Below are 27,639 nucleotides of genomic sequence, written 5' to 3'. Positions count from 1 at the left end.
CCCCGGCTGGTCTCATTGCATGCCTGTCTGTGATTAACCCTCAGCAGCCCCGCTGGCCTGCAGGCACACCCTCACTAACTTCATCCCTGCATGCAGCCGTAGCCGCGAGACTCTTTAGCCGTGTCACGAGGGAGAAGGAGGATGAGACACCGGTCTTCACTGGCTTTTCCCCAGGTGCGGGTGGGGCAGAGCTCCGCTGTGGCCCGGGAAGCCCAGCGAGAGGTGGTCACCAGCCCACAGCTGTGTGGTCTGCAAGGTGAGCCGCTGGGCCCCCGGAGCCCCACAGCCACTTACGACTGCCTGTTGCCTGTTCTCTTGACCCTCCAACCACCATTCACGTTCCTGGAAGAAAGCTGATGGATCTAGACTCCCAAGTTGAACTTGGAAGTCTCTTTTAAAAGTGTGAAAGTACCCTCGTTTGGTGCCCTGAATGAAGGCAACCTCGGCTCCCCAACCAGCAGCCCTTCCACAGGACATGCCCAGTCGCCTCCTCCGATCTTGATGGCACCGCCCCAGCCAGGCCACTTCCTCTCTGTGACGACACTTGTCTCCTTAGACCCCAGAGGTCCCTGAGGATCACCTCTGCAGGCCCTTCTCCCACCTGTGCTAGCTAGTTTAGGGTTCACCTAGATTCAAAATAGAAGTAACCTGTTTTCTCTGACTTTGGTGTTAGTTCTTAAAAGAACCTAACCAGAATACCGCTCATCTGGATTTCGATACCAAAGAAAATGAAAGGGTTTTGACTTTTCAAACCTTTTTTCCTTTCCTTCAATTCTCAGATGCGGGAGGCTAGGGAAAACCTTTTACCATGGCATTTACCCCCATGAGGCCTTAAAAACAGTCATCCTGTGAGAAGCAGATGATGCCAAGGATAAAGGTTCTAAGTCCCCAGGACCTCCCGTCATTGTCACAGAGGGAAAGTGTCTCTCTTTGTGGGTCTTCAGCTGTGCCCTATGGCATTAGGGTTCCAGCAGGCACAAGTGCCCATGAAGTCTCTGGTTAAATTCTGCACACCCTGTGCCCTGCTCTCTGCCAGGTCCCAGCCACCATCTCCAGCCTACATGCACCTGACTGAGGCGATCTCTCTTTTCTGTCCAGCCAAGAACCTACACAGAGGAGGAACTGAATGCCAAGCTGACCCGGCGTGTGCAGAAAGCAGCTCGGAGGCAGGCCAAGCAGGAGGAGCTGAAGCGGCTCCATCGGGCCCAGGTATGATACAAGCCATGGGCCTGACCCACTGAGTAGCGGGCCAACCCATACAAGCCACAGGCCCGGCCCAATAAAGCCGTGCCATGGGACACAGGCTGCTCTAGCATGTCCTTGTCCAGAGTACAGGAGGGCGGAGAGGTCCAAGTGGAGGCAAATAGCACGTCCCTGTCTCCTGAGCTGTGACAGCTGCACGCAGCAGCAGAGACCAGAGCATACAGCAGCCAGACCCCGTACATGTGGGGCTGTTGTGAAAAGGAACAGTCATACTTGGAGCTTCTTAGTCTAGAATAGTCAGGTCGCCAACTGTTTCACTTGTAAACAGTGTGCAGAGATTATTTGTGTCTTCTAGTTTCTAATGGATTTGAGAGGAGAGCTTAGGACTGCCCCAGGCATCAGCCTGTTTTCCAACCTTGCAATCCTAGACCATTATAGGTTCCCCCCACCTAAAACTTGCAGAGACAGAATTCCTAAGGACCCTTCCAGTATGTTACCCGTCTCATCATCAGGAAAGGTTTGTGGGTACTGTATTTGAATGCTTCCTGTGGTATTTGACATACAACTCCCACCAGGGAACCGCTGCGGGGAGGGGGCCGGCCCTGCTTCTGCCGGCGTGTTGCCTGGAGTCTACTCAGCAGAGGAGTGGGGAGTTACCAGGTGTAGGTGCCTCACTCTGAACATGCCTGTGGACCAGAGTCCCTCCCAACTGTGTTGTCTTTATCCCTTCCTGGCTTCATACAGCATAACTTTCCTTCTGAAGACTGTAGGTAAGAGAGAGCTGGAAGCTTACACTGATGTTTTTTGTTAGATCATCCAACGGCAGCTGGAGCAGGTGGAGGAGAAGCAGAGGCAGCTGGAGGAGAGGGGGGTAGCGGTGGAGAAGGCGCTGCGAGGTGAAGCAGGTATGGTCAGGCTGCCTTGGTAAGGCGGCATGTTCTGGAGCAGAGCCCATCCTCCCCACTGGAGTAGCCCAGTTTTGCATCACCTCTTTTGCAAATCAGCTCCTGTACCGGCAGAGTTTTCCGGGTCCCTGTGTCATTGACATCTGGTGCTTCCTGTTAGCTAAAAGAAAAGCAGCTGTGTTGGGGCAGCCCTGAGGCCCAGGCGTGCACCCCAGTCCATTTCTTAGCTTGCCATTTCCTTGTAGAACGAAATCTCAGGCCCCGTCATCTGTTGGTGGCAAGCTCTGGGCTTTTTCCTCCTCTTCCTCCTCCTTCTCTTCATCCTTTTCTTTAGGAGAAAATAGCTGGGAATGAGGGAGATTGTACCACAAGGAACCATCACAGAACTGCACTGGGTGGGCTTCCAGCCCGCTCCCCCAAGTGCCCCTCCTGCCCATAGTTCTCTGGTTCTCTCTGCCCCAGTCACACACCTACAAAGCCCATACCATCTCCTTCAGATGGGGCTGTGGCCCTCAGCACTCACATCGCATTCCTTCCAAGCGAACCCAGGCTCTTTGGCCATTAAAAGCTGGTCTAAGGGGGAGGGTGGGAGAGGCTGAGAGAAGACTTTGGTCAGCCAGTGTGGCATAGACACTGAGAAGTGGCTGTGAGGATCACGGGACTGCCAGGCTCAGCAGAGAAAGCAAGGATGCCCTGAGCCATCACTGGGCCCGGCCCAAGAAGCCCTGTTGGTTCAGGACCTTCAGCCACTGGGCCAACCCAGATCAGGCATGAAGTGACTGACCTCTGCTTTCTTGAGAATTCTGTGTTATGGAGTCTCTGCATGGGGAACCCCTGTCTCTCTGCAGAAAACGCAGCCTGTTGCTGTCTTGAGGCTAGGGAGAAGGAAGACCTCTCACCACTTCCTTCCAGCATGGCATACCGCCTAGCAGGCAGGCTGTATGTAGGACTGGAGAAAACCTGGTAAGAGGCCGCCCAGGCCGGGGTAGCCACTGTTATGTGGCCGTGCTGACTTCATGGTGTGGGCTTGGTGTTGAGACGGATTCTCTAGTGCTGCAGTGCTAGTTTGTGTGGCCAGGTATAAAAGCAGCCCAGAAATCACAGCTGACCAGCTCAGGATAACCTTCAGGTGAAGAGATGGGCTGGGGGAGGAAGGTAAGGGTGTAGAAGTTCTTGGTTTTGTGCCTCACCTGATGCTGGGACGTCAAAGGAAATGTAAACATTTCAGCCAGCTAAATAGAGCCCCCCATGCCAAGAAGGCCAGAGAGTGCGGCTGTGAGTCAGGCACTGGCTCCTATCCTGAGTGGTGGAGAGCCGGCCTGCCTCGAAGGGTCCCAGGCGTCCCGACGCGCCTGTGACATCCTCAGCGAGCAGGCTCCTTTCCCTGCCTTGCATGCTCCAAGCAGCCGCTTCAGTTCAGCTTGAGCCCTGGCACGAGAAACTCAGCTCCCAGTGAGAGTGGACCACAGGGCTCTGCCCTCCTTGGTTTTTATCTTCTGCAGAAGACCCCAGGAAGAGTCTGGACCCATCGCACCCTTTCTGCAGTTACTTGAACTGTCACAGAAAGTGATGTATTTATCCCACAACACCCATCAGAAGTACTCCACAGCTGTGTCCCTCTGCATTTGTAGTCACAGAGGAGAGTTTTCCCTTCACTCAGGCTCCGGGGGGAGCTCTGCCCCTCACCCAGGTTCTTGGCCATCTGTGTTGTGGTTTGTGGGAAGCACTTAGCTTCCTGCAGCTGCAGTCTCCATTTGTGCTAAGACATTTCTCTGATAGGTACATTACTCCAGCTGTGGCCCACAGGCCAGAGAATAACACCACTAAAGATAGGCAGAGGAAGGCCTGCATATGCAGTTCACCGGTTTAGTACTTGCCTAGCCATGGGCAAGGACCTGGCTGCCATACCCAGAACCTCAAAATGAGTGGGGAGGGGAAGTGCTGTGGCTCACCTTGAGCTGAAGAGCTCAGGGACAGAGCCCAGGCCCAGGGTTCAAGCCCCATGACCGACAAAAGAAAAAGAGGTTAAGACAATTGGATTTTCATAAACGTGTACAACCTGAATTTTATGTAAGTCAGTGATTTCAAACATGCTTTTAGCAGCAGACAGCCCTTTGTGCCAGATTGCAAGTTCAAGTTTTAAATGCAAAAGAATTACTCTAAAATACTTTAAAACATGCACACACGTGTGCACACGTACACAGCACCAACTTGAAAGCACAGATTCCATCCAGGAGCTGCAAGCATTCCCAATGCCGTGAGAGACTGTCTGGTGAGCGGAGGTACTTGCTGCAAATGCCTTGTTCAGCAGCTCACCTGGAAATCTCAGAGCACCTGCACAGTATCGAGACCAAAAGCTCAAAAATAGAACAGTAGCATTTTTTTCTCACTGACAAGCCTAGTAGCAGTTCACATTCTCTATAGAAAACCAATCCCAGATAAGAAGCTACCAAATACACATAAGCAGAAAACCCAGCGGTGCTGTGGCGTGGTGAGGAGCTGTGGTTGGAAAGGCGCTTTGCTGCCCACCGGAAGGGGACCTGCAGCTTGCTGTGAGGCCAGCCCTCCTCCATAGGCCCACACAGTGGGGCCGTGAGCACCGCCCTTGCTGGCCAGGACATAACTAATTCTCCTCCTTCCTCTTCACTGGGACAGTTTTACAAGGAGTTCAGATACTTGTACACAGAGTGCAGAAGAAGTGTGCTTCTGGGGGTCCCAGAAAAGCAGGTTGAGTCAGCAGCACAAATCCATGCACTGATGATTCTCAGTGGGCTAAAAGCTGCTGTATAAAGCACTTGAGCATAATGTGTCTTACTTAAGTATTTAACAAGTCAGGTACTTGGGAGGCACTTGGAATGCTCTTTGACAAATTCTAGGCTCCATAGAAGCTTAAAATCCAGCTCTGCTCCAATGCAATCTATAGGTGAGGCTTCATAAAGACTTTTCAACCAAAGGCAAATCTGTTCAGTTTGTAAAGTGAGCTTTGGGAGTTCTGTTGGGAATTTTTCCCACGATGCATTCAGAAAATCCTTCCTATGTAGTGCCTTCTACTACAAGAATTTATTTCAAGATCCATTATTTTCGTTTTCGTACCTTAATACGCAATTTCCAAGACATATCGAGTGCCAGGCGCCAGTGGCTCATGCCTATAATCCTAGCTACTCAGGAAGCTGAGATCTGAGGATCCAGGTTCAAAGCCAGCCCGGGCAGAAAAGTCCCTGAGACTCTTATCTCCAATTAAGCACCAGAAAACTGGAAGTGGAGCTGTAGCTCAAGTGATAAAGTGCAAGCCTTGAGCAAAAATGCTCAGGGACAGTGCCCAGGCCCTGAGTTCAAGCCCATGACCGACAGGGGGAAAAAAAAGGTAATAGAGTATCAGTCCCCAGTGACCCTGCTCTCCCCTGGTGGAGACCTTCTTTGAAGTTTGGTGGGTGCACTGATCACTCCTTTCTCTCTACTTCTGCATCCCCTTTCTCTGGGTACCCTCCCTGTGCCTAACTGGACCATTAGGACGGAACTTGCAGCTGAGCTTTCAGCTGAGAGCCACGGAAAAGCCAGTTGGAACCTGCCATCTCACTTGACAATCTGCCCTCTGGGGAAATCAGACTTTGTTAGACAAGTTGCCCTTCCAGAGAACAATCTGATACAGGCCTACCACCAGTTGGCCTCTCTTTTCAGAAGCTGCTCTGTATCCCTCACAAGGATTAACTTCAGAGCCTTTGAGCCTAGGGTGAGATCAAGACTTAGCAGATTTCTGGTTCTAGAACATATGGGAGCTTCTTTGCTTCTGGAATCCTGATTCAGACTTAGGCTCACTGGATGAACTGGCCTTCAACATGGACTGGAAGCCATGCGGTATGGCATTCAGCTTTCTGAAGTGTCCGTGGTTGAAGGGGAGACTCTGAGGAGGGGTGACAGAGCCACAGCTGAGTCTGCATGTGCTCTGGAAGAGGAGGACCTGCTCAAGGCCAGCCCTTGCAGGCCCAGACTTCAGGTGTGTGATCGCTCCCTCCGGGAGCAGCCGGAGGAGCTACAACGCTCAGAGTGCTTATGGCCACAGGCCTCAGGGCAGAGGGTGGGGCAGGCAGGTCAGGACTTTGCCTGTTTCTAAGGAGAACTGCTGGCTGAAGCCAGGAGCTCACACCTTAGAAGCTTATCTGCCAAAGAAGCTTTCTGAAGGCATGTGCAGTTCCCGCCCCCGTGGGGGTCACATACACAGTTGTCTGGAGCTCCCTGGCTGTGTTCAAAGCGACTTAGGCTTGCAGATATTTCTAGTATTGAGACTGGAGTTCCTGCCCAGGAGGCACTGGTACTGGCCATCAGCTCGCCCACTCGTGTCCAGTCACCCCTCCCACACCACGCGGGACCGAGGTTGCCTGCACGCGTGCATGCGATCGCACTTAGACTCGCATGTTCCCCAGCCGGCCCTGCTCGCCCTCGCACTGACCTGTACGCCTCTCGCGCTTCCCTGGTGGCTTCGGGCATGGGGGACGCAGGGTCATCTAACCGAGTAACTTTCTTCACCGATTCCTTGTAGACTATTGGGGAGAGTCTTATTACAGTGGCCTCATCGACTTGCACCTGGGTGGTATGTATAGCAGCGTCTGTTGCACTAACCCTGCAACCCTCTTCCCCTCTGCCCTCCCCAGGCCTTGCTCACAAAAAGGAGCAAGAAGCCAGCCTGATAACCAAACTGCAACAGCACAAACCCTTTTCCATCCTCAGTGGTGAAGCACCTGCCTAGCATGCATCAGGCCCTGGGTTCCACCTCTAGCACTGCAAGCAAAAGCACACAGACAAGAAAGGGACAGCATGTCAGATCTCATGTATGCTCTAGATAGCTTTTAGAGGCCGGAGGTGTGGCTCAAGTGGTAGAGCACCTGGCTAGTGAGCATGCAGCCCTGAGATCAAACCTCAGTAACACCAAAAAAGAAAAAGAAAAAGTTTCTGTAAAGCTGCTGCTGCTGCTTTGAGATTTTCCTCGTCAGCCTTGCGTCCTGGTCCCCTTACTGCTGGCATTCGGGCGGCAGCGTCTACCCGCTCCAGTCTGCCTGACTTGTGTCTCGAGTCTCAGCCCTCACACCGTGTAGCTCTCATAGCGACTAGGAAGCTCACTGTCAGCCACTTAGCAAGCGGGCATGTGGTTGTGGCGAAGGCGAGTGGTAGAGCATGTGCTTGGCATACACAGGGCCCTGGTACCACCACACAGATAAGGGTGGGGGCAGGGGAGAGCTTGGCCTGGGCCATTTCACATGTGAAGCAGCACTCGGATACCTTCAAGTCCCGGTGCATGGGGGTGGCTTCACTAGTGTGATTCTGCCCAGTTCACGAGCATGAGGCGAAGTTGGGAGAAGCCCCTTCCTCCTCCACGCATGCCCAGAACTCAGCCTGTACTTGTCAGGGAAGGTAGGAGAAGCTACGGCAGTGGTTTTCCACCTATGGGCTCTAAGCCAGCAGCAGCAGCAGCAGCAGCTGCCTCACTGTTAGGCAGGCAGAGTCTCAGGCCCCTCCCAGAACTCCGTAGGTGAGGCCTGGGCCCCCCGTGTTAGACCCAGCTGATGCTGCCTCGAAGGCCAGGAACTCCAGCTAAAAAGAAGTTTAGCAGCCGAGCACTGGTGATTCACACCTGTCATCCTAGCTACTCAGGAGGCTGAGATCTGAGGATCACAGTTCAAAGCCAGCAGGAAAGTCTGTGAGACTCCCACCTCCAGTTAACCACCAGGAAACTGGAAGTGGCGCTGTGACTCATGAGCAGAAAAGCTCAAGGACAGCACCCAGGTCCTGAGTTCGAGCCCCACAACCAACCAAAAAGAAAAGGAAACAAGGGCCTGCTGTGAGCTAGTGCAGGTGGGAGTCCCCCAAAACCACGTGGGGCCCCACAAAGTACACAAGTGCCTTCTTTAGCTCTCCCCGGCTCCCTGGGGCCCCTCTGCCCCTACTGACAATTGAGGTTATAAACAGCCCTCCGCAGGAAGAATGCCCACACTCCTGCCTTAGAGAACTGGCCAGTCCAGGCCTCACGCCCAGACCTTGGACAGCCTCCCCACGGAAGGCTGCCTGACAGCAAAAGGAATGCCCAGCCCTGGTGCCCAGGGTAGGCATGGGTTCTGGCTCCTGCTTGTGACTGGGCATACCGGGGACTCCAAGTCTCCTGAAAAGAGAGCTAATAAAGACAATATCCTGCCCCATTTGTTGTTTTAACCCTAGCCCATTCTTTTTAGAAGATAGATGATAGAGAGATAGATAGATAGATAGATAGATAGATAGATAGATAGATAGATAGATAGATAGATAGATAGATAGAGAGATAGATAGAGAGATAGATAGATAGATAGAAGCCAGGGCAGTAGTGGTAGAGGGATTGCTGAGTGCATAGGAGACCCTGGGTCTCATCCCTAACAGCACAAAACAAAAAGGCCCTAATTCTGACTCCTGCTAGCACGGTGCTGTACGCTCGGTTACCTCCACCAGTCAGCAAGGGCGTGGCGTGGTCTCTGCTCCCAGGAGTCCCACCTGGCTGCAGACTCCTTCAGCATCCCGAGCTTCAGGAATGTTGGGGCGCCCGTTGCGGCCACTGACACGGAAAAAGGGCTGGTGCTTCCACCCGGTTAACACACCCCACCTGCCTCATTTCCTGACGCTCTCCTCCCGCCCCCTCTAACACTGCCTAGGGACGTTTATCTCAAGGTGTAAAAAGACTTTTTTACATCCAGAAACTCAGGGAAGGAGCTGCCCCGGCCTCCTCCCCATGTGTTCTGTCACTCAGCCTTCCCAGCTTGAGATGCTGGCTTTTGCCCAATGGATAGTCTTGTGTCTGTGTTGTCTGCTCTCTGTACTCCACCGCTCAAGTGAGAAAATGGCAGCGGGCTGTTTTCGTTTCTGTGACTCCAAATTCTAGTCTTTTGGATTTACGTTGTCAAAAGATTCCAGGGGGGAATACACAGAAGAAAGAGGCTGTTTCTTCCAGTTTGTAGAACGCATCTCTGTGGAGTGGATACCTGGTAACTGCTGCTTGACTCACACCACTGCCTCCTTCCCGCTGCCCTGTGTGCTCCGTGGCCAGGCCCCCGAGGGCTCTGCCCACAGAGACCTGCTGTGCTCCTAGCCAAGAGTGGAAGAAACATCCCTTTCTGAAGGAAGCCTCTGGTGCACTTGAGGCACCAAGCACACATCGCCAGGCCCCAAGAGGCAGAGAGAAACGCCACAGTTAGAGCCTGGCGTTTCCTTCTTGGGGCACATGGTAATACTCGTTGGAGGAAGGCAATTAAGTTTTTGAAAATCTGAAACTTAAAACTTGTTGTTTCTTCTCTTCCTGCCTCCCTAAGTCAGCAGCAGAAATCTTATTTCTCACTGACAGCACTCACCACAATTAGTCTACAATTCAGCTCTAGATTCCTAGAGTTCTAGGAATCGGGTTTTCCCAAGAGGACCAGACCCTGGTCCCTACCCAGTGCTCTTCCAGTCCACTAGAAGGCCTCAGCAGGGTCTTGAAGTGATGTAGATAACTATTGAAAGGCTCCAGGCCTAAATTAAAAGTCCCTTTGAGGATGGGAGTGTAGCTCAGTTGGTAGAGTGTGTGCTAAGCATACACAAAGCCCTGAGTTCAATGCCCAGCATCCAAGAAAAAAAGAAGAGATCACCAGATGCTGGTGGCTCACGCATATAATCCTAGCTACTCAGGAGGCTGAGATTGGAAGATCACGGTTCAAAACCAGCCCATGCATGAAAGTCTGTGAGACCATTATCTCCAATTAACCACCAAAAGACTGGAGGTGGATCTGTGGCTCAAGTGGTAGAGCGTCAGCCTTGAGCGAACAAGGTAAGGGACAACACCAAGGCACCGAATTCAAGCCCTATTACCGGCACCCAAAAACAAACAAAAAAAAACAAAAAACACATCTTTTCTGAAAAACTTAGATCCTGATTTCTAATTCTAGGGGAACTCCCCCCCCCCCTTGATTTGTATCTCTCAAAAGGAAAGATCTAGAAATGTAACAGGAGGGACTAGAAAGTGGCCTACGCCAGGCCTGCCCTCTTCCCACTTCCTGAGGGACTCTTCCTGTGCCATTTTTATCTTTTAACCTGGTTTTCGTAGTTTTTGCTTGTCTTGTTAGGCTTAGAATTAGCTTAGCTCTGTTTTTGCTTGAAACTTGGAAAGCCTTCACATTTCCCAGAACACCCCTGGGAGAGGAGGTGTGTGCATACCTGTCTGCACATACATACACTGGGCCTCGGTTCTACCCTCACATTTCCCAGAACACTCCTGGGAGAGGGGGTGTGTGCGTACCTGTCTGCACAGACACTGGGCCTCGGTTCTACCCTCGTTGTTAGCGTTGTTGCCTTCCTTTGCCGACAGGCAATGGCCCCAGCCTGGACATTCCTTCTGCCCTGAGTTTTCAGGAGAACAGGCCTGCTGGACCGGCAGTGCTCCCCAGTCATGATGTTACTCACACTGCAGCGCTGCAAACCCACCAGTCGGGTCCCCTCAGCATTGTGGTTGCCCTAGGCCCTCACGCAAAGGCCAGGCATTGACATGAACCAAATAGGCTTCTTGGGTTAGAAAGTGAGATTTGTTGCTTATGAGCTTAGTCAACTAAGATTTCGCTTTGTGTCAGACTGCATAATACTAAAACAAGACAGACTTGAAAATCAGTAACAGGCCTGTTTCTAACACTGTACTCACTAAGAGTTCTCTGGTCTGGGGGGGAGGAGCAAAGCATGGATTTGGCTAGTATGCATGAGGCCCTGAGTTCTAATCCTAGCACTGCAAAAAAAGGAGGGGGGGGAGGGAGAGAAGGAGATGGAAGGAAGCTCTTGTACACCACATGTGTTACTCTGCAAATTTAATAAATTGAACAAGGTGATGAGTGGTAATGCCCCTGGTATTTCTTAGGAAAAAGTAGGCAAAAACGCTGTAGTGTCTTTAACAGGAACTGGATAGAAAGTGACCCTGTGTTGGGTCACTTAGTAAATACATTGCATGAAATAAATGAGGCGAGGGCTGCAGACCATGTGCCAACCAAAGTGAAACTGTAAAATGCAGCGGACAAATAAACATACCTCCTTCCTGTCCCTGACAGGATGTTTCTCAGGCCAGAGGGAAGTCAGAGTGAGAGTATCTCCTGGTAGACGGAGGATTTTCCGGAAGTATAGCTGAGAAGGGAGAATTCACCCTGGAACTGTGGACTTTGTGCATGAAACTGTCAGCAGGGAAGATAGGTGGAGCCAATTTGCAGCTTATGAAAGGCTATTCTGTAATTCAGGCAAACTGGTTTGGGAATTTTTCTGTTACTATGTGGGACTAATGGTGGCTCACCTCATGGTGCTGTGGATAATGTGGGACCTAGCCAGTGTATCGTGAGGAAATGCAGCCTTTCACGCCGTGACCGCTGGGTCCGCACGTCTCCTTCACAGGTCCTCCTCACAGTCTGCCAGGAGCCGATGGCACAGACCCCTTTGTCCAACAGAGGGGAACTGGACGCCTAGGTAATTAAAGAAGTGGATGCCAAGACGGGATGGGGCCGCAGGGCTAGTTCTCAGCTCCTTCCCTCCCAGCCAGGAATCAGAGTGGCCAGCCAGAGTACTTTCCTGCTGCAGCTACCTTCCAACCCGGCAGTGGACCCCGATAGGGTGCTGCATGCCTGTAATCCTAGCACTTGGTAGGCTGAGGCAGGAGGATCTGAATTCAAGGCCAGCCTGTGTAAGATAGCAAATCCTAGGCCCACCTGGGCTACATGCATAGCAAGAACCTATGATAAAAAGAAAAGGAAGGAAGGAAGGAAGGAAGGTGGGCACAAAGGCTCACACCTGTGATCCTAGCCCTTTGAGAGGAGGAAGTCAGGAAGGTTGCCATGTAAGGCCTGATCAAAAACATTCACAAGACTGAATCTCAACAGAAAACAAAAACATGGAGTGGTGGCTCACACCTGTTATTTTAGCTACTCAGGAAGCTGAGATCTGGAGGGTTGTGAGTTGTGGTTCAAAGCCAAACTGAGCAGAAAAGTATACAAGACTTCATTTTTAAATGAACAAAGTTGGGCTGTAATCATGGTTCAAGTGGTAGAGCATCACCTTAGCAAGCATGAGTCCCTGAGTTCAAGATGAGAGAGAGAAGAGCACATGCACGCACAGAGCTGATGGTACATGTACCAGGTACTTGGTAAACATTTCTTACGTTAATTATTAGTTTCTCACCTTGTGCTTAGAATAAACCCATGACCCTTCTAAGGTCTATCTAGTTGCTTCTGACATTAGCAACTGTGCAGGGTCAGAAGGTTAAATGTAATCAGGCAGAACCGAATGGCTGTCCTAGAAGGGCAGAGCTAGGCTTTGCTGCCCTGGGAGCCCAGTACTTCTTTTTTTTTTTTTTTTTTTGTCGGTCCTGGGGCTTGAACTCTGGGCCTGAGCGCTGTCCTTCAGCTCTTCAGCTCAAGGCGAGCGCTCTACCACTTGAGCTACAGCGCCACTTCTGGTTTTCTGGTGGTTTATTGGAGATAGGAGTCTCACGATCTCTCCTGCCCGGGCTGGCTTTGAACTGCGATCCTCAGATCTCAGCCTCCTGAGTAGCTAGGATTACAGGCATGAGCCACCAGCGCCCGGCTCAGTACTTCTGATAGAGCCAGACTTTGGGCTCAGGGCAGAGCCAGGCTTTGGCTTGGTCTCTCCGTTTTACTTCCGAAGCCTTTCTTGTAAGGACAGCACTTGAACCTTCTCTGCCACTCAGCCTCTTGATTAGGGTTTGGAGATTTTTAAATATTAAAAGGACTAATGTACGTTCTGTCTTAAGTCTCAGGTGAGCACCCAAGCTCAGAGTGTGTAGTTCAGTGATAGCATACTTGCCTGGTAGGCCTGAGGCTCTGGGTTCCCCCCCAGCTCCACAGTGGAAAAGAAAATTAACAGTGAGGCAGACCATGTTTCTCACATCTCCATAAAAGGCAAAAATATTATGACTCCAGTAGCCAGCAGCCTCTGCCCTGTGCCTTCCTTGCTCATGCAGTGATTTCTGCTTCTAGTCTAGCCTGGAACTTCCCCTGTTCAGTTGGTTTCCCCCTGACACACCCACCCCATTTCTGTACCTTGCTTACGCAATGATGATTTCTGCTTCTAGTTGGTAGATTTCACACACACCATTTCCTTTTTAAATAGCATCAAAGAGGGTTGTGTGTCGGTTGACTGGTTGGTTTTTCCTATTTTTAAGAGAGCTGCACTTTCATCATGGAAGTCATGTGTAGCCACAGGGCTGGGCCTGGGCCTCTTGCTTTCACCTGTTAGGTTACTGCCTTTTTCCTTTTTAAAAAAATACTGTTTCACCTGAGACTGCCCCTTTTCCTATTTTCATTTGCTAACTTTATTTTGGGGAAGTTGGTTATGACGTTGGAACTCTGGGTCTGGGCGCTGTCCCTTGAGCTCTTTTGCTCAAGACTAGCCATAGCACCACTTCCGGTTTTCTGGGGGTTTATTGGAAATAAGACTTTCATGGCTTTACCTGCCCAGGCTGCCTTTGAACTGGGGTCCTCAGATCTCAGCCTCCTGAGTAGCTAGGATTACAGGCGTGAGCCACTCATTTCCTAACTTTTATTGTCAGTGTTCTTTTGCGGGGTGGGGAGTGGGGTGTGTGCCAGGCCTGGGGCTTGAACTCAAGGCTTAGGTGCTGTCCTTGAGCTTTTGTGCTCAAGGCTAGTGCTCTACACTTAAGCCACACCTCTACTTCCAGCTTTTGGTGAATAAATGGAGCGTAAGACTTGTGGATTTCTTGCCTGGGCTTGTTCAGATCTCAGCCTCCTGAGTAGCTAGGATTTAAATAGTCTTTTATGTCCAGTTATGTGCTGTTTCAGAAAGAGTGAATAGGGAATGTTGCTAAAGCTATAGTCTGAGGTATCAGAAAGCAAAGGATGTTTTAAATATATGTCACCTACTTGATTTTGGAGATGTGGTGCATGTGTAGTGTCATTCTCCCCTGCTGATGAATATGTATGCAGTTCTTTTCACAACCTAGCCTACTCATGTGTAAGACAGTTAATTGACATTGTTAAGGGATTTCTGTAGGCATTCTGAGCCTTAACATAGACTCTATGCTTCAAAACAGCCTGATAGCCCTGTGCCAGTGGTTCACACCCATAACCCTAGTTACTCAGTAGGCTGAGATCTGAGGATCATGGTTCAAAGCCAGTGCGGGCAAGAAAGCCCATGAGATTCTTATCTCTAATGAACCACTAGAAAACCGGGAGTGGTGCTTTGGCTCAAGTGGTAGAGCACTGGCCTTGAGCTGCTGAAGAGCTCAGGGACAGCACCCACGACTGACAAAACAAGTCCCATGACTGACAAAAACAAAAACAAACCAGGATGAGTAGATCTAAGCCAGAGCGAGTTTTGTTCTATTTTGTGATGTCTTTAAGGAAAGAGAACCTTCTCCCCTGTCTCCAGACATCAGCTGGTCACCGTTGTGTCTGTTGAGAGGCCTGGTGGTATCACCACTTCACATACTGCCTCTGGCTCTGGTTGTGAGGTGGTGCCAGCATGCACAAACACGCGGTGCAGAACAGCTTGAAGGAAGGAGAGTGGTCCTTACCCTCGCTCCCCCGTGATGCAGGGTGGCCCCTCCAACAGTGGTTTGTCTGCTTGGCCCTCTTGTTGACTCGAGCCGCTCCCTCAGCCCTTCTCCATGGTTCCCTAGACCTGTCCTTCCTTGGGCTTCACTGTCCCCCGTGTGTGCTCCTCTGGTTCTGTGATGGTCCCTTGCTCTGCTCCTCTCCCTCTTCCTTTCAGTGGTCAGCAGGGCTCCCCGGGGTCTGGAGAGGTCTCTGCATCCTGCGTCCTTCCAGCTCCCCCTCTTGGTCTGGCAGCAGTCCACAGTGTGACAGCTCTGGATAGCTCTGGACCCCTCCGAGACAGGAAAGGGCAAGAAGAGCAGGCGGTTGGCTGCCCAGAGCACACGGGAGCTAGTGATGGGACCTGCGGGAGTGCCTGTGTGCTCGTTTCCCCCGCCACCCCCGCCCCCAAGTTGGCCTGGCTCAGGACGCAAAGCATCGGAGGTATCACAGCCCTGCAGGCCTTTCTGTGGGTACAGTGGCCACGGGTAGCACCTGAGTTTGATTTGGCTGGCGACCCCATGTTACCACCTCCACATCTAGCCACAGCCGTGGCCGTGTGTGTGTGGTGTGGATCCCGTAGAGATGGGAAGACCCACAGGAGCTTTGAGCCCAAGACCCCAGTGGACGCTGTGTGGTGACAGCCCAGCATTACTGCTCTCCCCGTAAGGCGACCGCGAAGGGCAGGGCCGGGTCTCCAGGAGGAAACCCCACTCCTTTGTGAGGCCACGCACCCCCGTCAGCCCCCACGGCCGGGCACCTAGGTTTGCTCTTGTTCAGTTTCTGTGCTGAAAAAAAAGGACTTGATTCATTTGTAGACTTTGTTTCCCCTGTTTCTGCTTCTCCATTTCTTGTATTTTTCCTTTCCCTCTGTTGTTCTTTTCTCACGTTTTATGCTTTTTGTCCTCTGCTTTTTTTTTTTAATTTAATTTCACTTTCTCCCTTTCCCTCTCCACCTCCAACGTCCTCCTCCTCCTCTTTTTCCTCTTCTTTTTTTGTCTTTCTCCATTTCCTCCTCCTCCTCTTCCTCTTCCTCCTCCTTCTCCTCTTCCTTGTTTGGTCCTTTTTGAAGTTGAGCCCAGTGGCGGGACTCCACGGCGTAGACCTCTCTCCTTCTGCCCTTGCTGTGTCCAGGAAGGTAACGTAACCTCTTCCCACCTCATCCCCACTGCTTCACGGGGTTGTAGCTACCAAGGTCCCACGGGGAGCCGAAGCCCAGTTGTTCTTTCCTTCTCTGACCCACGACAGCCCTTTCTGAGAACGTCACGAACATGTGGCAAGCCCCTACAAGGCACAGTATCCCTTAGACTGTCTAAGGAACGGTTGGGAACGGAGGGAAGCTGGGAGCCGTTGAGCCTGGCGTCCAGAGGCTACTAAACTCCTGCGGCCCTGCCCACATTGGGCCTTGGGGCCGTGAGCTCCAGCCCACCACAGGGGAGCAGGAGCATGGAGTGAGAGCCACCCTTGTGGCAGCCATTTGTATTGCTGGAGTCAAGGAATACTGTCCTTAGGCAGCCTGGTCGACACAGACACCCCTACGGTCTTTTCCAAGGGAACCACTAGAAGCAAACTTCTCTACCTTGTGTCTTGCTGAGTGTGTCTTGTTTTGTTTTGTTTTTTTTTTTGAGTCTGTCTGGTTTGAAGTCTTGTGATGAGATTGTCGTTGACAAGGCATGTGGGCACGGGAGGGCAGCGTGGCCATGACTAACCCCTGCTCTCCATGGCTCTCCCCACCCCTCCATTTCCCCTTGCTCATCGGCTGTGAACAGGCTCCACCGAGGCTCATGAGGGGTATCCGGTGGAATTTTCCTGTCTTGATGTGCGGGGAGGCCGGGAGGGGAGGAGCGGGAGACTCTGCGGCGTGCTCGCGGTTTGCATGCCACGCGGGCTCACTGTGCAGAGATGCCCCAGAAGGAATGCGTGGAACCAGGCTGCAGGCTGCTTTAAAGCCAAAGACCCAAGTCGATTGGATTGGGTGAGGAGAGACCTTGGGCCCCAGACAGGACAGCCACACCGCAGCCGCAGCAGGCTCCACGGCCTGGGGAGAGAGGGGTTTCCATCTAGAAAGCAGGGCTGGGGGGCAGGACAGGACCTTACACTCAGGAGCAAAGGCTGCGGCTGGGCCCGGAGGAGACACACCCTGCTGGTGTGGACCTGAGTCCCTCTGGCCTCCAGAGCAGCTGCTAGCTAAGGACTACCTGGCTTAGATATGCATGTGCCAGAAAACACCGCAGCAGCTCTTCTGCTTTGTTTGGTGCGGGGTAGAGAGGCAGCGTGCAGCCGAGAAGGAGGGAGGGGAAAGCCCAGGAGAGGCACCTGCCTGAAACATTATTGTGTACTCCCGTGCTAAGACACCCTGAAATTCTGCATAAAGTTGATGTTGGGCTGGAGGCGGAGCTCAGTGGGGAGCGCTTGCCTGGCATTCCAGAGGCCCTGGTTTCCAGACCTAGCACTGCAACATACATTTGATGTGTGCACACATGACATTTCTTAAAAGAGTTTGTAATCAAAAAATATTCATGAGCCAGGTGCTGGTGACTCACACCTATAATCCGACCTACTCAGGAGGCTGAGATCTGAGGCTCACGGTCCAAAGCCAGCCTGGGCAGGAAAGTCCATAACACTCTGATCTCCAATTAACCAGAAAAAAAAACCAGAAGTGGAGCTTTGGCTCAAATGGTAGAGCTCTAGCCTTGAGCAAAAGCTCAAGGGAGGGCATACTAGCCCTGAGTTCCAGCTCCTTTACCACTAGCACAGAAAAAAAATATATGAATGAGTCTCTTCTGTTATTGATCCTTGGAAAGTTCTCCCAGTATCCTCCCACTGCAGTCAAAGCCAAGGGCCCAGTCTCCTGTTGGAGACTAGTTGTGATTAATTCAGGGCAGCCCACACTCGCAGGTACTGCCTGCCCCAGAGCCAGCTGCCGGGACTGGAGTAGATGAGAGCCCTTTAGATGTGTCTTATAGATCTGCACTTGTCCTGTTTGTTATACTAGTTTCCTCCAAGGAGACCTCACACATGGTGATAAGGTAGGGAGGCAAGCCGGGTCCCAGTGGCTCACACCTGTCATCCTAGCTACTCAGGAGGCTGAGATCCGAGGGTCACGGTTCAAAGCCAGCTCGGCCAGGGAAGTCTGTGCGACTACTATCTCCAACTGATCACCAAAAGAAGCCAAAAGTGGAGCTGTGGCTCAAGTGGTAGAGCAATATAGCCTTGAGCAAAGGAGCTCAGGACGATGCCCACCCCAGGATCAGCACCCCACCCCACCCCCAAATAAAAAAGAAAAAGAGGCAAAGAAGGGCCTGGTAGCTCATGGCTGCTATAATCTTAGCTACTCAGGAGACTGAGATCAGTAGAGGTATGGCTGAAGCTCAGCCCAGGGGGCAAAGTTCAGGAGACTCTAATCAATAACGACAACAAGCTATACCTAAGCAATAAAAGCAAGCCAATAAAAAGCTGGGTGTACAGCCTGAACCATCCAAGCAAGAGAAAAGAGAACCCTACCTAAAAGATGTCCAAAGTTCATACCAGTGGCCAAGGTCTAGAGTCCTAGCTACTGCAGAAACTGAGACGGACAGAATAGTTTGAGGCCAGCCTGGGCAGAAAAGCTCACAAGACCCATCTCAGCCGAGAGCTGAGCACGGTGGCGTGCACCTGTTCCTCTAAGTCAAGAAGCCTAAAGCAGGTGAATTGCAATCTGCCACGGTAGAAAACAGGACCTTATCTCAAAAATAACCAGAGCCCCGAAGGGCTGGAGGTGTGGCTCAGTGATAGAGCACTCACCTAGCAAGTGCAAGGCCCTGAGTTCAAACCTCAGTAATGCCCAAATTCGTAATGATCAAAGCAGAAAGGGCTGGAGATGTAGCTCAGATAGTTGAGGGCCTGTCTAGCCAGCACAAGGTTCTGTGTTCAAAGAAAACAAAAATGGAGGCACAGCAGTATAAGATACCAAAGACAGCTGCTGCACAGAAGAGGCCTGGGAAGAGAGGACAGTCTCCAACACGGTCTCCTAGTGGAGGTGAGGGCGGGGCCTCATGGGACAGACGGGCAGCGCAGGGTGAGGCCTGAGGTCGGGATGGTTTGGGGGCCTGGCATTCTCTGCCCCTTCCCAAGGCTGTAGGCAAACTTCGGGCCTGGCTTGGAAGTGTTCCGGCAGCATCTTGCTCGGCTCTCTTTGCACATTTGCCCCGGTGTGATGAACCCTCCCGGCTGGCTGGACAGACGACCCATCCCGTGGCCCGACACACCCCCTCTCTCGCAGGCATGGGTAAGAAGGATGACCCCAAGCTGATGCAGGAGTGGTTCAAGCTGGTGCAGGAGAAGAACGCCATGGTGCGCTATGAATCGGAGCTGATGGTCTTGTGAGTCTGGGGACCTGGCTGCGGGGAGGGCCGGGTGGAAGCCTGGTTCCCTGTGGCTTCACAGAGGGAGAAGGTTGGTCCCCATGTGACGGCCGCTGTTCCCCTCCCGTGCCCCTCCCCGCAGCGCCCGGGAGCTGGAGCTGGAAGACCGGCAGAGCCGACTGCAGCAGGAGCTGAGGGAGCGCATGGCGGTGGAAGGTGAGTGGGCAGGGCCTGGGGGAGGAGGTGGGGTGAGCAGTGCTCCACAGCGGCTCCACTCATGCCTTTGGCCACGTGGCAGATCATCTGAAGACTGAGGAAGAGCTGTCGGAGGAGAAGAAGATCCTGAATGAGATGCTGGAGGTGGTGGAGCAGAGAGACTCCCTCGTGGCCCTGTTGGAGGAGCAGCGGCTCCAGGAGAAGGAGGAAGACAAGGATCTGGAGGCCGCCATGCTTTGCAAGGGCTTCAGCTTGGACTGGTCCTGAGCCCAGCCTGCCCTTGCAGTTGGTGGATTTGGCATTGCCTGACCCTGCTGTGTGCTGGTAAACCGCCTGGCGCCCTCGGGCGTTTGAAGTCGGACACCCTCGCGCATGGGCGCGGTGAGGAGAACCCCCGGGGGATGGCGACTTGTCCAGGACGGTTCCACCCCCTGGGAAGAGGCCACCGGACCCCCACGCCGCGGGGAGGAGCAGGGTGGTTTGAGGCACACCTGCACGGTCCCTGACTGCCACTGCTGGAGCCTTTGCCTTCCACTGGCACACGTGGTAAGAGCCTGAAGCAGCGCCCTCTCCTCAGAGCCGCCACCACCACCACGCAGAGCACCACAGAGTGGGCGGACATCTTCATGCTCCCTGAAGCACCACCAAAGAAGGGCAAGTCACCCTGCACAAGAGAGATGTGGACAGCAAGGACAGCGGTGTTGCTCACCTCAGCCTCACGGGGAAGCTGAGCGCCGGGCAGGGTCTGGATCATTCTGGATCATTATGCAAGTCAAGAGGACAGGGGCTGGGTCTGTCCCTAGTCCTGCATCATACATTCGACCCTCCCCCCACAAGTGGCCAAATGCCCAGGCCTCTCACTGGCTGTGGCCTGAGGCCTGTGTATTGCTGCGTTTTGCTTTAGTTCACAGCCATTTTGACACTGGAAAGTACTGACTTTGTGGGGGCCGTGGGAGGCCTTACACATCGAGGCATTTCCCCCCCCCACCCCGTCAACGGGCACTGTCCTGGCACAGCACCCACGGGGGCAGGAGGGGGCCGCCCTTGGCATTTTCCTGCGTTTGCACCTTGAAACGAAGCTGACGATCTGGCGAGACACTCGGCCACTTCGGACCCTTTTGGTCAATTAACTTATTTTTTTAATACTTGAAAAGAAGCCACTTCATTTTTGTACCTTTACTAGAGACACTGACCACCTGGCACCTGCACATAGGATTGAGAGAGATCTCTGCCCCGTCCCATGCAGTCTGACCCCAAACTGACTGAATGCTTGTGACGTGCGTCTATTTATTATTAGCTTTCTTCAGCGTGTTACTGACCTGGTCGGCATCAGGGAGCAGCTCAGAACCCTCCCCGTCCTAACTGCAGCTTTTCTGGCTTCTCCTTTAACTGTCTGCCTCCCTGCTCTACCCAGATCCCTGTTCTTGCTATGCACTGGGCTTCTACATCAGAATAGTCACTGTTCATGTACTTCCCTGCCATGGGAGGCCTGACCAGGAGGTAAAGGTGCTGCTGCTCTGGTCTCTTCCTGTTGGGATCTTGGCTTTGAACCCATTTTTTCCTCAGTTTCGGTGCCAGGATTTCATCTCCCTCCACGTGTAGGTTACAGAAAGTTTGGGAGTAAGCCCTTGTCCAACTGGCTGAGACCAAGTCCGGAGGCCTCTGCCATCAGTCTGGCTGATGAGAGCACCTTTGCCCAGCCAGCCTGAGGTCCAGCAGGACAGGGACGCATGTCCTGCCCCCCACTGGGACTATGATTCAGGATGGTTGCCAACAGACAGTCGGACAACTACAGCCTCGGTTTCCTGCCTGTGCTAGGGACTGGGTGGGTTGGCCCAGACTACTATGCATGTCATATCCCGCTCCATAAGCCCAACGATTCAAACCGATTACTTCATGTACAGTTCATGGAGCCACTGGCTGAGAACACCGGGCACCAAGGTGCTAAGTCTACCAAGAGAATCAGCACATCAACATGCAGGGCCAAGTGCACCAGGATGAGACTGATCCAGGAGGCCCGGGGCAGCCCTGCTGCCCTTGGCAGGGAAGGTCCAGTGTAGAGAAAGGGCCTCTGGCTGTTCCTGAGAACAGGCCAGGCCAGCGGCCCAGGCTGACCTTGGACATCCCATAGGAACCACACTGTGCCTCAACTTGAACATCCATCTAACCGCAAAAGAGCAAGCAACCTGTCTACTTTGTCTAAAAACTGCCATCTCTTCGGTGGAAATCCAGTTGCCGCTAGCAACCATCATAACATGGATGTTTTCTGAGCAGGCAGCATCTCCATTTCTGTTCTTTCCCCAAGTGGGAGGGGAGCATGTTCTGGGTTTTCACCCTTCACCCCAGCCTGCCGGTCAACTTGGACTTTGGACAGGACCCTCTGACTGAGTGGCCTTTTCCCTGACCCTGCCTTTCTCTCAGATGCCACCGGCCAGCCCCACAGCATTGCTCGCGTCCATCTCTGTGGCTAACCCCGAACAAGGACTCCAGTTCCAAAGTGACTAAGGGGTGCGGTTGTAGTATACTGCCTCAAGTGGCCTTGTGTAGCAGGAAACCTTCCTTCCACCTCTTGTAGCTGCCCAGTCCTGGTCAGCCAGGGCATCACCATGTCCTCCAGAGCACACGCCAATGCCTGCCAGCCATTGAAGGGGGAGGGAAGCCACTGCGGAAGGGCCTCAGAAAACCACCAGCCCGAGACCAGCCCCAGCTCTCCACCCTGACTGCACTAGCACTTCAGGGTCTCTTTTAAGCTCCCAGTTTGTAACCACTACCCTGCAGTTGATTTTAATAGCCTGGGGACTTTGCTATGGGAGATGATTTCTGCGTTTGGAATACATAAAGTTCCAGACACATGCTGTTCCCAAGAGGGAAGCCTTCCCTTGGAGGCAGGGAAGAGGGTATGTGCACACGCAGGTAAGATGATGGGAGTTCATCTGAGCAAGTCCAAGTACAGCTGGAGGTCATGTTCCACACCCCTGGAGGGCCGAGTTTCAGGCTGGCCAGAGCGCCCTGTGGGATCTTAACCTGCTCTGTTGACATCTGCGGCCTCCACCCAGGAGCCACCCTGAGCTGATTCCGACCAGCAATGATAGATCATTCTTAACCCTTTCTCGACATTTTTCACTGCGGCAGGAAGAGAAAAGAGTCAGAAAAATAGAATGAGTGGCTGAAGATGTAGCTCAGTGGTAGAACGTATGCTTAGAATGCAGGAGGCACTGGGTTTAATCTCCAGCACTGTACAAACAAACCAACCGTAAAAGGGTTATCACATCTGACCACAAAGGAGAATGGTCTGTTTCATGCGCAATAAAAGTTTTTCAAAGAAAACGGCAACTGTATTTCTTGTCATTATACTGTACTTGGCAGTAAGCCAGAATTTCTGCATCCCCACCTCCCTTCAAGGTAGATGGTCTGTATCTACCTCGCTGTGTATATGGGATTGTTTGAAGGTTACAACTTTCTGTTTTAGTTTATGATCCTGACTCAGCCATCAACAAATAGCAGCACTTGAGAAATAGCAGTCTTGTTTGGAAAGAAGCAACCCTATACAACTGGAGACTGGAGCCTCCCTGCCTTTTTTTTTTTTTTTTTTTGCCAGTCTTGGGACTTGAACTCAGGGTCTGGGCACTGTCCCTGAGCTTCTTTTGCTCAAGGCTAGGAATCTTATCACTTGAGCCACAGTGCCACTCTCAGTGTATGTGGTACTGAGGAATGGAACCCAGGGCTTCTTGTGTGCTGGACAAGGGCTCCACCACTGAGCCACCTTTCCAGCCCCCCTCCCTGCCTCTTATTTCTTGTTTTTTGGTGGTCCTGTGGTTTGAACGCAGGACCTTGCCCTTACTAGGCTATCGCTCTGTCTCCTGAGCCACAACTCTAGCCCTGTTTTTCACTGGCTAATTTCGGGATAGGGTCTCACTTCCCACCCAGTTGACCTACTTTCAGCTTAGTTAAGCATAGCTGCTGGAATAACATGTGTGGGCCATCAGACCTCCCTCCACAGAGATACAGCACCTCTGCCTTGGCTGGCCTCTCAATCTTAACCTCCAAGTACTAGGCCGCTCAGAAAGCCCCTCCAGTGTGTTCCTTTTTCTTTTTCTTTTTTTTTTTGGAGGTCCGGTCGTGGGGCTTTGGTGCTGTCCCTCAGCTCTTCAGCTCCAGGCTAGCGCTCTACCACTTGAGCCATAGCGCCACTTCCAGCTTTTTTCTTTTTGCTTATGTGGTGCTGAGGAATCGGACCAGGGCCTCAGGCATGCAAGGCAAGCACTCTACCACTGAGCCACCTTCCCAGCCCCTCCAGAGAGAGAGAGAGAGTGTGTGTGTGTGTGTGTGTGTGTGTGTGTGTGTGTGTGTGTGTGTGTGTGTGTGTGTGTGTGTGTGTGTTTTGGAGGTCTGGTCGTGGGGCTTGGGCGCTGTCCCTCAACTCTTCAGCTCAAGGCAAGCGCTCTACCACTGAGCCACCTTCCCAGCCCCTCCAGTGTGTTTCTAGTCACTTACCAGTAGGTCCTGGAGGCAGGATTCTTGCCCGCTGACCCAAAGGCTCTGTTATCACTGTCTAAACACAAAGCTATAAAACTGGGTAGGTTTGGACCCTGTTCATGCCTTCGTTCCCAGGGCTTCTGACCCAACTCCAAGTAGAGATCATTAAGAGCAAAGGAACTTCAGTCTTGGGGAATGCTAGCTACTTCTATGCCAGGGACAAGGGCACTGGCAGTAAGTGAACTGTTGTCACCCAGGCCCACGCCTGAGGCCAAAGGTCTTGGGGAACACCAGAGAACAGCACAGCTGTGGGTTGGGTAGGCAGGCTGCTCAGCTGTGGGGTATGGACCTGAAGCCCCACTTAATGGACTGGCCTTGAACACAGTGCTAGGCACTGCAGGTCTTGGGCCTCTCTGGGTGAGCCTGCACCCCCCGTCTCTCTCAGTTCTGTTCCTTGGCTCCTGGTGCTGTCACTCGAGAACCTCACTGAGCACGAGTCAGCAGAGCCTCTGTTGCATGCAAGTCTTTTCCCAGTTTCTCCCAAAAGGGTCCCAGCCCCATGCCTGGAGAATACAGGAGACAGCCCCCAGCCCTAGAATCCTGTGGACAGAATCTTTTAAGAAGCATTGCAGAAAGGTTAAGTTGTGCGGTAGTGTAAATAGAAAAGTCCTTGGAAGTGGTGCTGTAGCTCAAGTGGTAGAGCGCTCGCCTTGAGCTGAAGAGCTGAGGGACAGCGCCCAGGCCCAGAGTTCAAGCCCCACAGCCGACAAAAAAAAAAAAAAAAAAGAAAAGTCCTTGTGTTCACCAGGCACTGGTGGCTCACAGCTGTTCTGTAATCCTAGCTGATCAGGAGGCTGAGATCTGAGGATCCTGATTGGAAGCCAGACGGGGGCAGAAAAATCCTGAGACTGATCTCCAGTAGAACTAGTAGAAAAAGCCAGAAGTGGCGCTGTGGCTCAAAGTGGTAGAGCACTAGCCTTGAGCAAAACAGTGCCCAGGCCCTGAGTTCAAGCCCCATGACTGGCCCTCAAAAAAAAAAAAAAAAAAAAAAAAGTCCTGAGCCTCATTCCGAACATCTGCAGTAGGACACTGGTGACCTTGCTCCTGACCTTGCGAGCCGACCTGCGGGGAGGAGTGAGGGACAAGTTGGAAGGACTCCCTCTCCACCATGGTAAAGTGCACTCTCCAATTTCTGCACGCTTCATGTGGCCAAAATAGAGGTAGCTATCATTTGCTTCACCTGTTCTGTTTGGAAGAGAGTCATCTCTGCCCTCAACAAGCACACTCATGCCTTCGGGGCAGAGTTAGTCCTGTGAAATCCAGGCCTCAGGGGACATTCACCACCTCTGGCCCAGCTGCCTTACAGTGGCCCTTTAGACCCGGAAGAGTCTGTGGCCTGTCCTAGAGCACCCTAGCCACCCAGCCACCCAGAGGGCTGTGTCTCCAGCTCTTATTAGGTCAAGACCCACAGGGAGACAACAGAATGGAATTCGCCACAGGGCCCTTGTCATCCCAGCCCTAGTTGTTCTCTCCAAAAGGAGCTCTCCAAGGTTCCCCACCCCTGTCTGTGCAGCTGAGAAAAGCCGCCCAAGCGCCGTACACCAGGTCACTAGGCAGCCTTCTTCTATCTGAGCCGGGGACTGGGCCCCGGGTCCGGCACACGTAATGGGATCTTCAGACTCCGGAACACGGACCTTGGCTTTGAGTGCTGAACCACGAGCCCATCACCACAGCCCTCAGGTGCTAGGGCTCCGCTCCCATGGCCCAGATCTTTGTAGGAAACTGCCATCATCTGTTCTTTCCCCTGGAGCCCAGCCGAGTCCTGGCAGATGCTGGGAAGGGACGTTTCTGAGATGACTGAGGGGTCAGCCCTTTCCAGCCCTGCTCTGCTGACTGGTGGAGGCTCACAACTCTAGGCCATTGGGGCTGGTGGAGTGGTCCAAGGGAGGGGCTAGAGCCAGGGGGTCTGGGAAGTTCCCCGGCTGGGTCCTGAGGCCACGCTGCAGGCCCTGCTGCCTTGCCCCACCACAGCCCACAGCCTGGGCCGCTGCCCTCCACCGGGGCCACTCAGATGCAGAGCTGGGACATTGTTTTGTGCCCCACAAGCCTTGGTCCTGGATCTTTCCCCTGTTCAGCAAAATTGGTTTGCCTTTTCTCTCTGGATAGTCCTGCTTTCTTAAGCCAGAGCCATAGACGAAGTGATAGGAAGGCCTGCCCCAAATTCCAAGGGCCAGGCCCTTTCCTTCCCATTGCTGCACCAGCTTCTGGGGTGAGAGTCCACGCTTTCCTTCCCATTGCTGCACCAGCTTCTGGGGTGAGAGTCCACGCTTTCCTTCCCATTGCTGCACCAGCTTCTGGGGTGAGAGTCCACACTCCAGGCCAGCCACTTCTTCCTCTGCATAGTCCTCTGCTTTCCGCTTCCCAGTGGTCCAGTGAGCACACACTGGTGTGTGTGGGGGGGGGGGGGGTGGGCTCGGGGCTGTGAATGTGAGACCGGTGGTCTGGAGGTGCAGGGAGCTGGGTCAAGGCAGCTTCAAGACATGGGCACAGCCACCTTCTGCTCCCAGGCCTTCGTGGCCTACCCCACGTGACCTTCCTTTCCTGGACCTGGGGATCTCACATTCATCTGTCCCACCCCACAGGGAGAGGTAGATGTGAACCTTTGAGTGCTGAGCTGTGAGGTCTGATAACAGAACTGGAATGCCAGTCTCTGACTCTCAGAAAGCTGGGAGTGGCCCGAGAAAGATCAGTCGTTCCTACCATTACAGAGACCCAAGATTCTACCGGAAATATGAATTCATCAAACTGTGGTTGTTTGCTGCTTGCTTCTGCTTCCTAAGATAAGGAAGTCACTCATCCTAGGATTGTTTCCCGTGCTGGTGTAACTTCAAAGGGCTTGCTACCTACCCCCCATCTGCTAATCACTAAAGACCCTGTTAATGGAGTGTTTGTTGCCAGCACAGGCGCCCTGGTGTCCCCAAACCAGTTTCACCATCTGGTCACTGCGGTTTGCAACACTTCCACTTCCTCCTTTCCAGAACGTCCTTTTCTCCTCACAGGCTGCTTCTGACAGGCCCAGGCCACAGCCAACTCCCCAGGCCATGCTCACAGCAGACTCAGGCGCCCAAGAAGAAAACCTAGCCCTGGCTTCCCCCAGCCTCAGAGGCCGCCTGTGGAGGTCTGCTCGGGTCTGCTCAGAGCTCCTCCTGTTCATGCCTTCATGTTCCAGGCCATGTGGCTTGCTAGGCATCTGGTGCTCAATCCTGAGGCATCATGAGTGAGCACATCTCAGGACTGGAAACTGGAAGATGCCCCAGACAGCATCTGGTTCCACATCTCGGGGGATCAGTGAGGATGGTGGCCCTCACACTGTAGACCCTCAGTAATGAGTCAATGTGCGTTCCATGCCATGGGGTTTTTTGTTTTTCTCTCAGCTCTTGTTGCTTTGTAGGTGACTTCCAAGTGCGGGTGGTTACCCCACTATCTCTGCCTTCCCTGTCCCCTCTTTTTCTGGCACTGGTGGATGCCCCCCCTTTTTTACTGGTGGTTGTGGGGCTTGAACTCAGGGTCTGGGCGCTGTCGCTCTTCCACTTGGAGCCACAGCTCCATGTCTGTGTTTAGGGGGTTAACTGGAGATCAGTGTGGTGGGGACTTCTCTGCGCGGGCTGGCTTTGACCTGCGAGCCTCAGATCTCACCTTCCTGAGTAGCTGGGGTTACAGGTGCGAGCCGCTGTGCCCCTGTGATAACCCCTGATAGTAAACGGGGGTCCCCTGAGCCACACCAAGGCCTTGCGGCGGGCCTGCAGGCAGGCCTGCGGGGCCTGCGGGGCCTGCGGGGTCCGACGGCGTCTCCAGGCACAGCGGGGCCGCAGCCGCCCGGGAGGGGCCGCAGGGTCCGGCCCTCGGCGC

At 53.0% G+C, this 27,639-nt stretch overlaps 1 protein-coding gene across 1 annotated transcript in view; it reads left to right on the top strand.

The window, feature by feature from the left end:
- LOC138817904 (F-actin-monooxygenase MICAL3) overlaps nt 1-22,587 on the top strand; it is a 158,053-nt gene extending 135,466 nt beyond the window's left edge. The window contains exons 28-32 of the mRNA XM_070008675.1: nt 1,099-1,209; nt 2,015-2,108; nt 18,957-19,056; nt 19,181-19,254; nt 19,337-22,587. Coding sequence (XP_069864776.1) covers nt 1,099-1,209; nt 2,015-2,108; nt 18,957-19,056; nt 19,181-19,254; nt 19,337-19,521 — 564 coding nt within the window. The 3' untranslated portion in view covers nt 19,522-22,587. The remainder of the gene's footprint in view (nt 1-1,098; nt 1,210-2,014; nt 2,109-18,956; nt 19,057-19,180; nt 19,255-19,336) is intronic.
- The last annotated feature ends 5,052 nt before the right edge of the window (nt 22,588-27,639 follow it).

The sequence above is a fragment of the Dipodomys merriami genome, unplaced genomic scaffold (genome assembly GCF_024711535.1).
Source record: "Dipodomys merriami isolate MVZ:Mamm:240054 unplaced genomic scaffold, mDipMer1.0.p SCAF_703, whole genome shotgun sequence".
Lineage (NCBI taxonomy): Eukaryota > Metazoa > Chordata > Mammalia > Rodentia > Heteromyidae > Dipodomys > Dipodomys merriami.
Note: the sequence above shows the minus strand (reverse complement) of the source record. Positions and strands in the feature narration are given on the sequence as shown.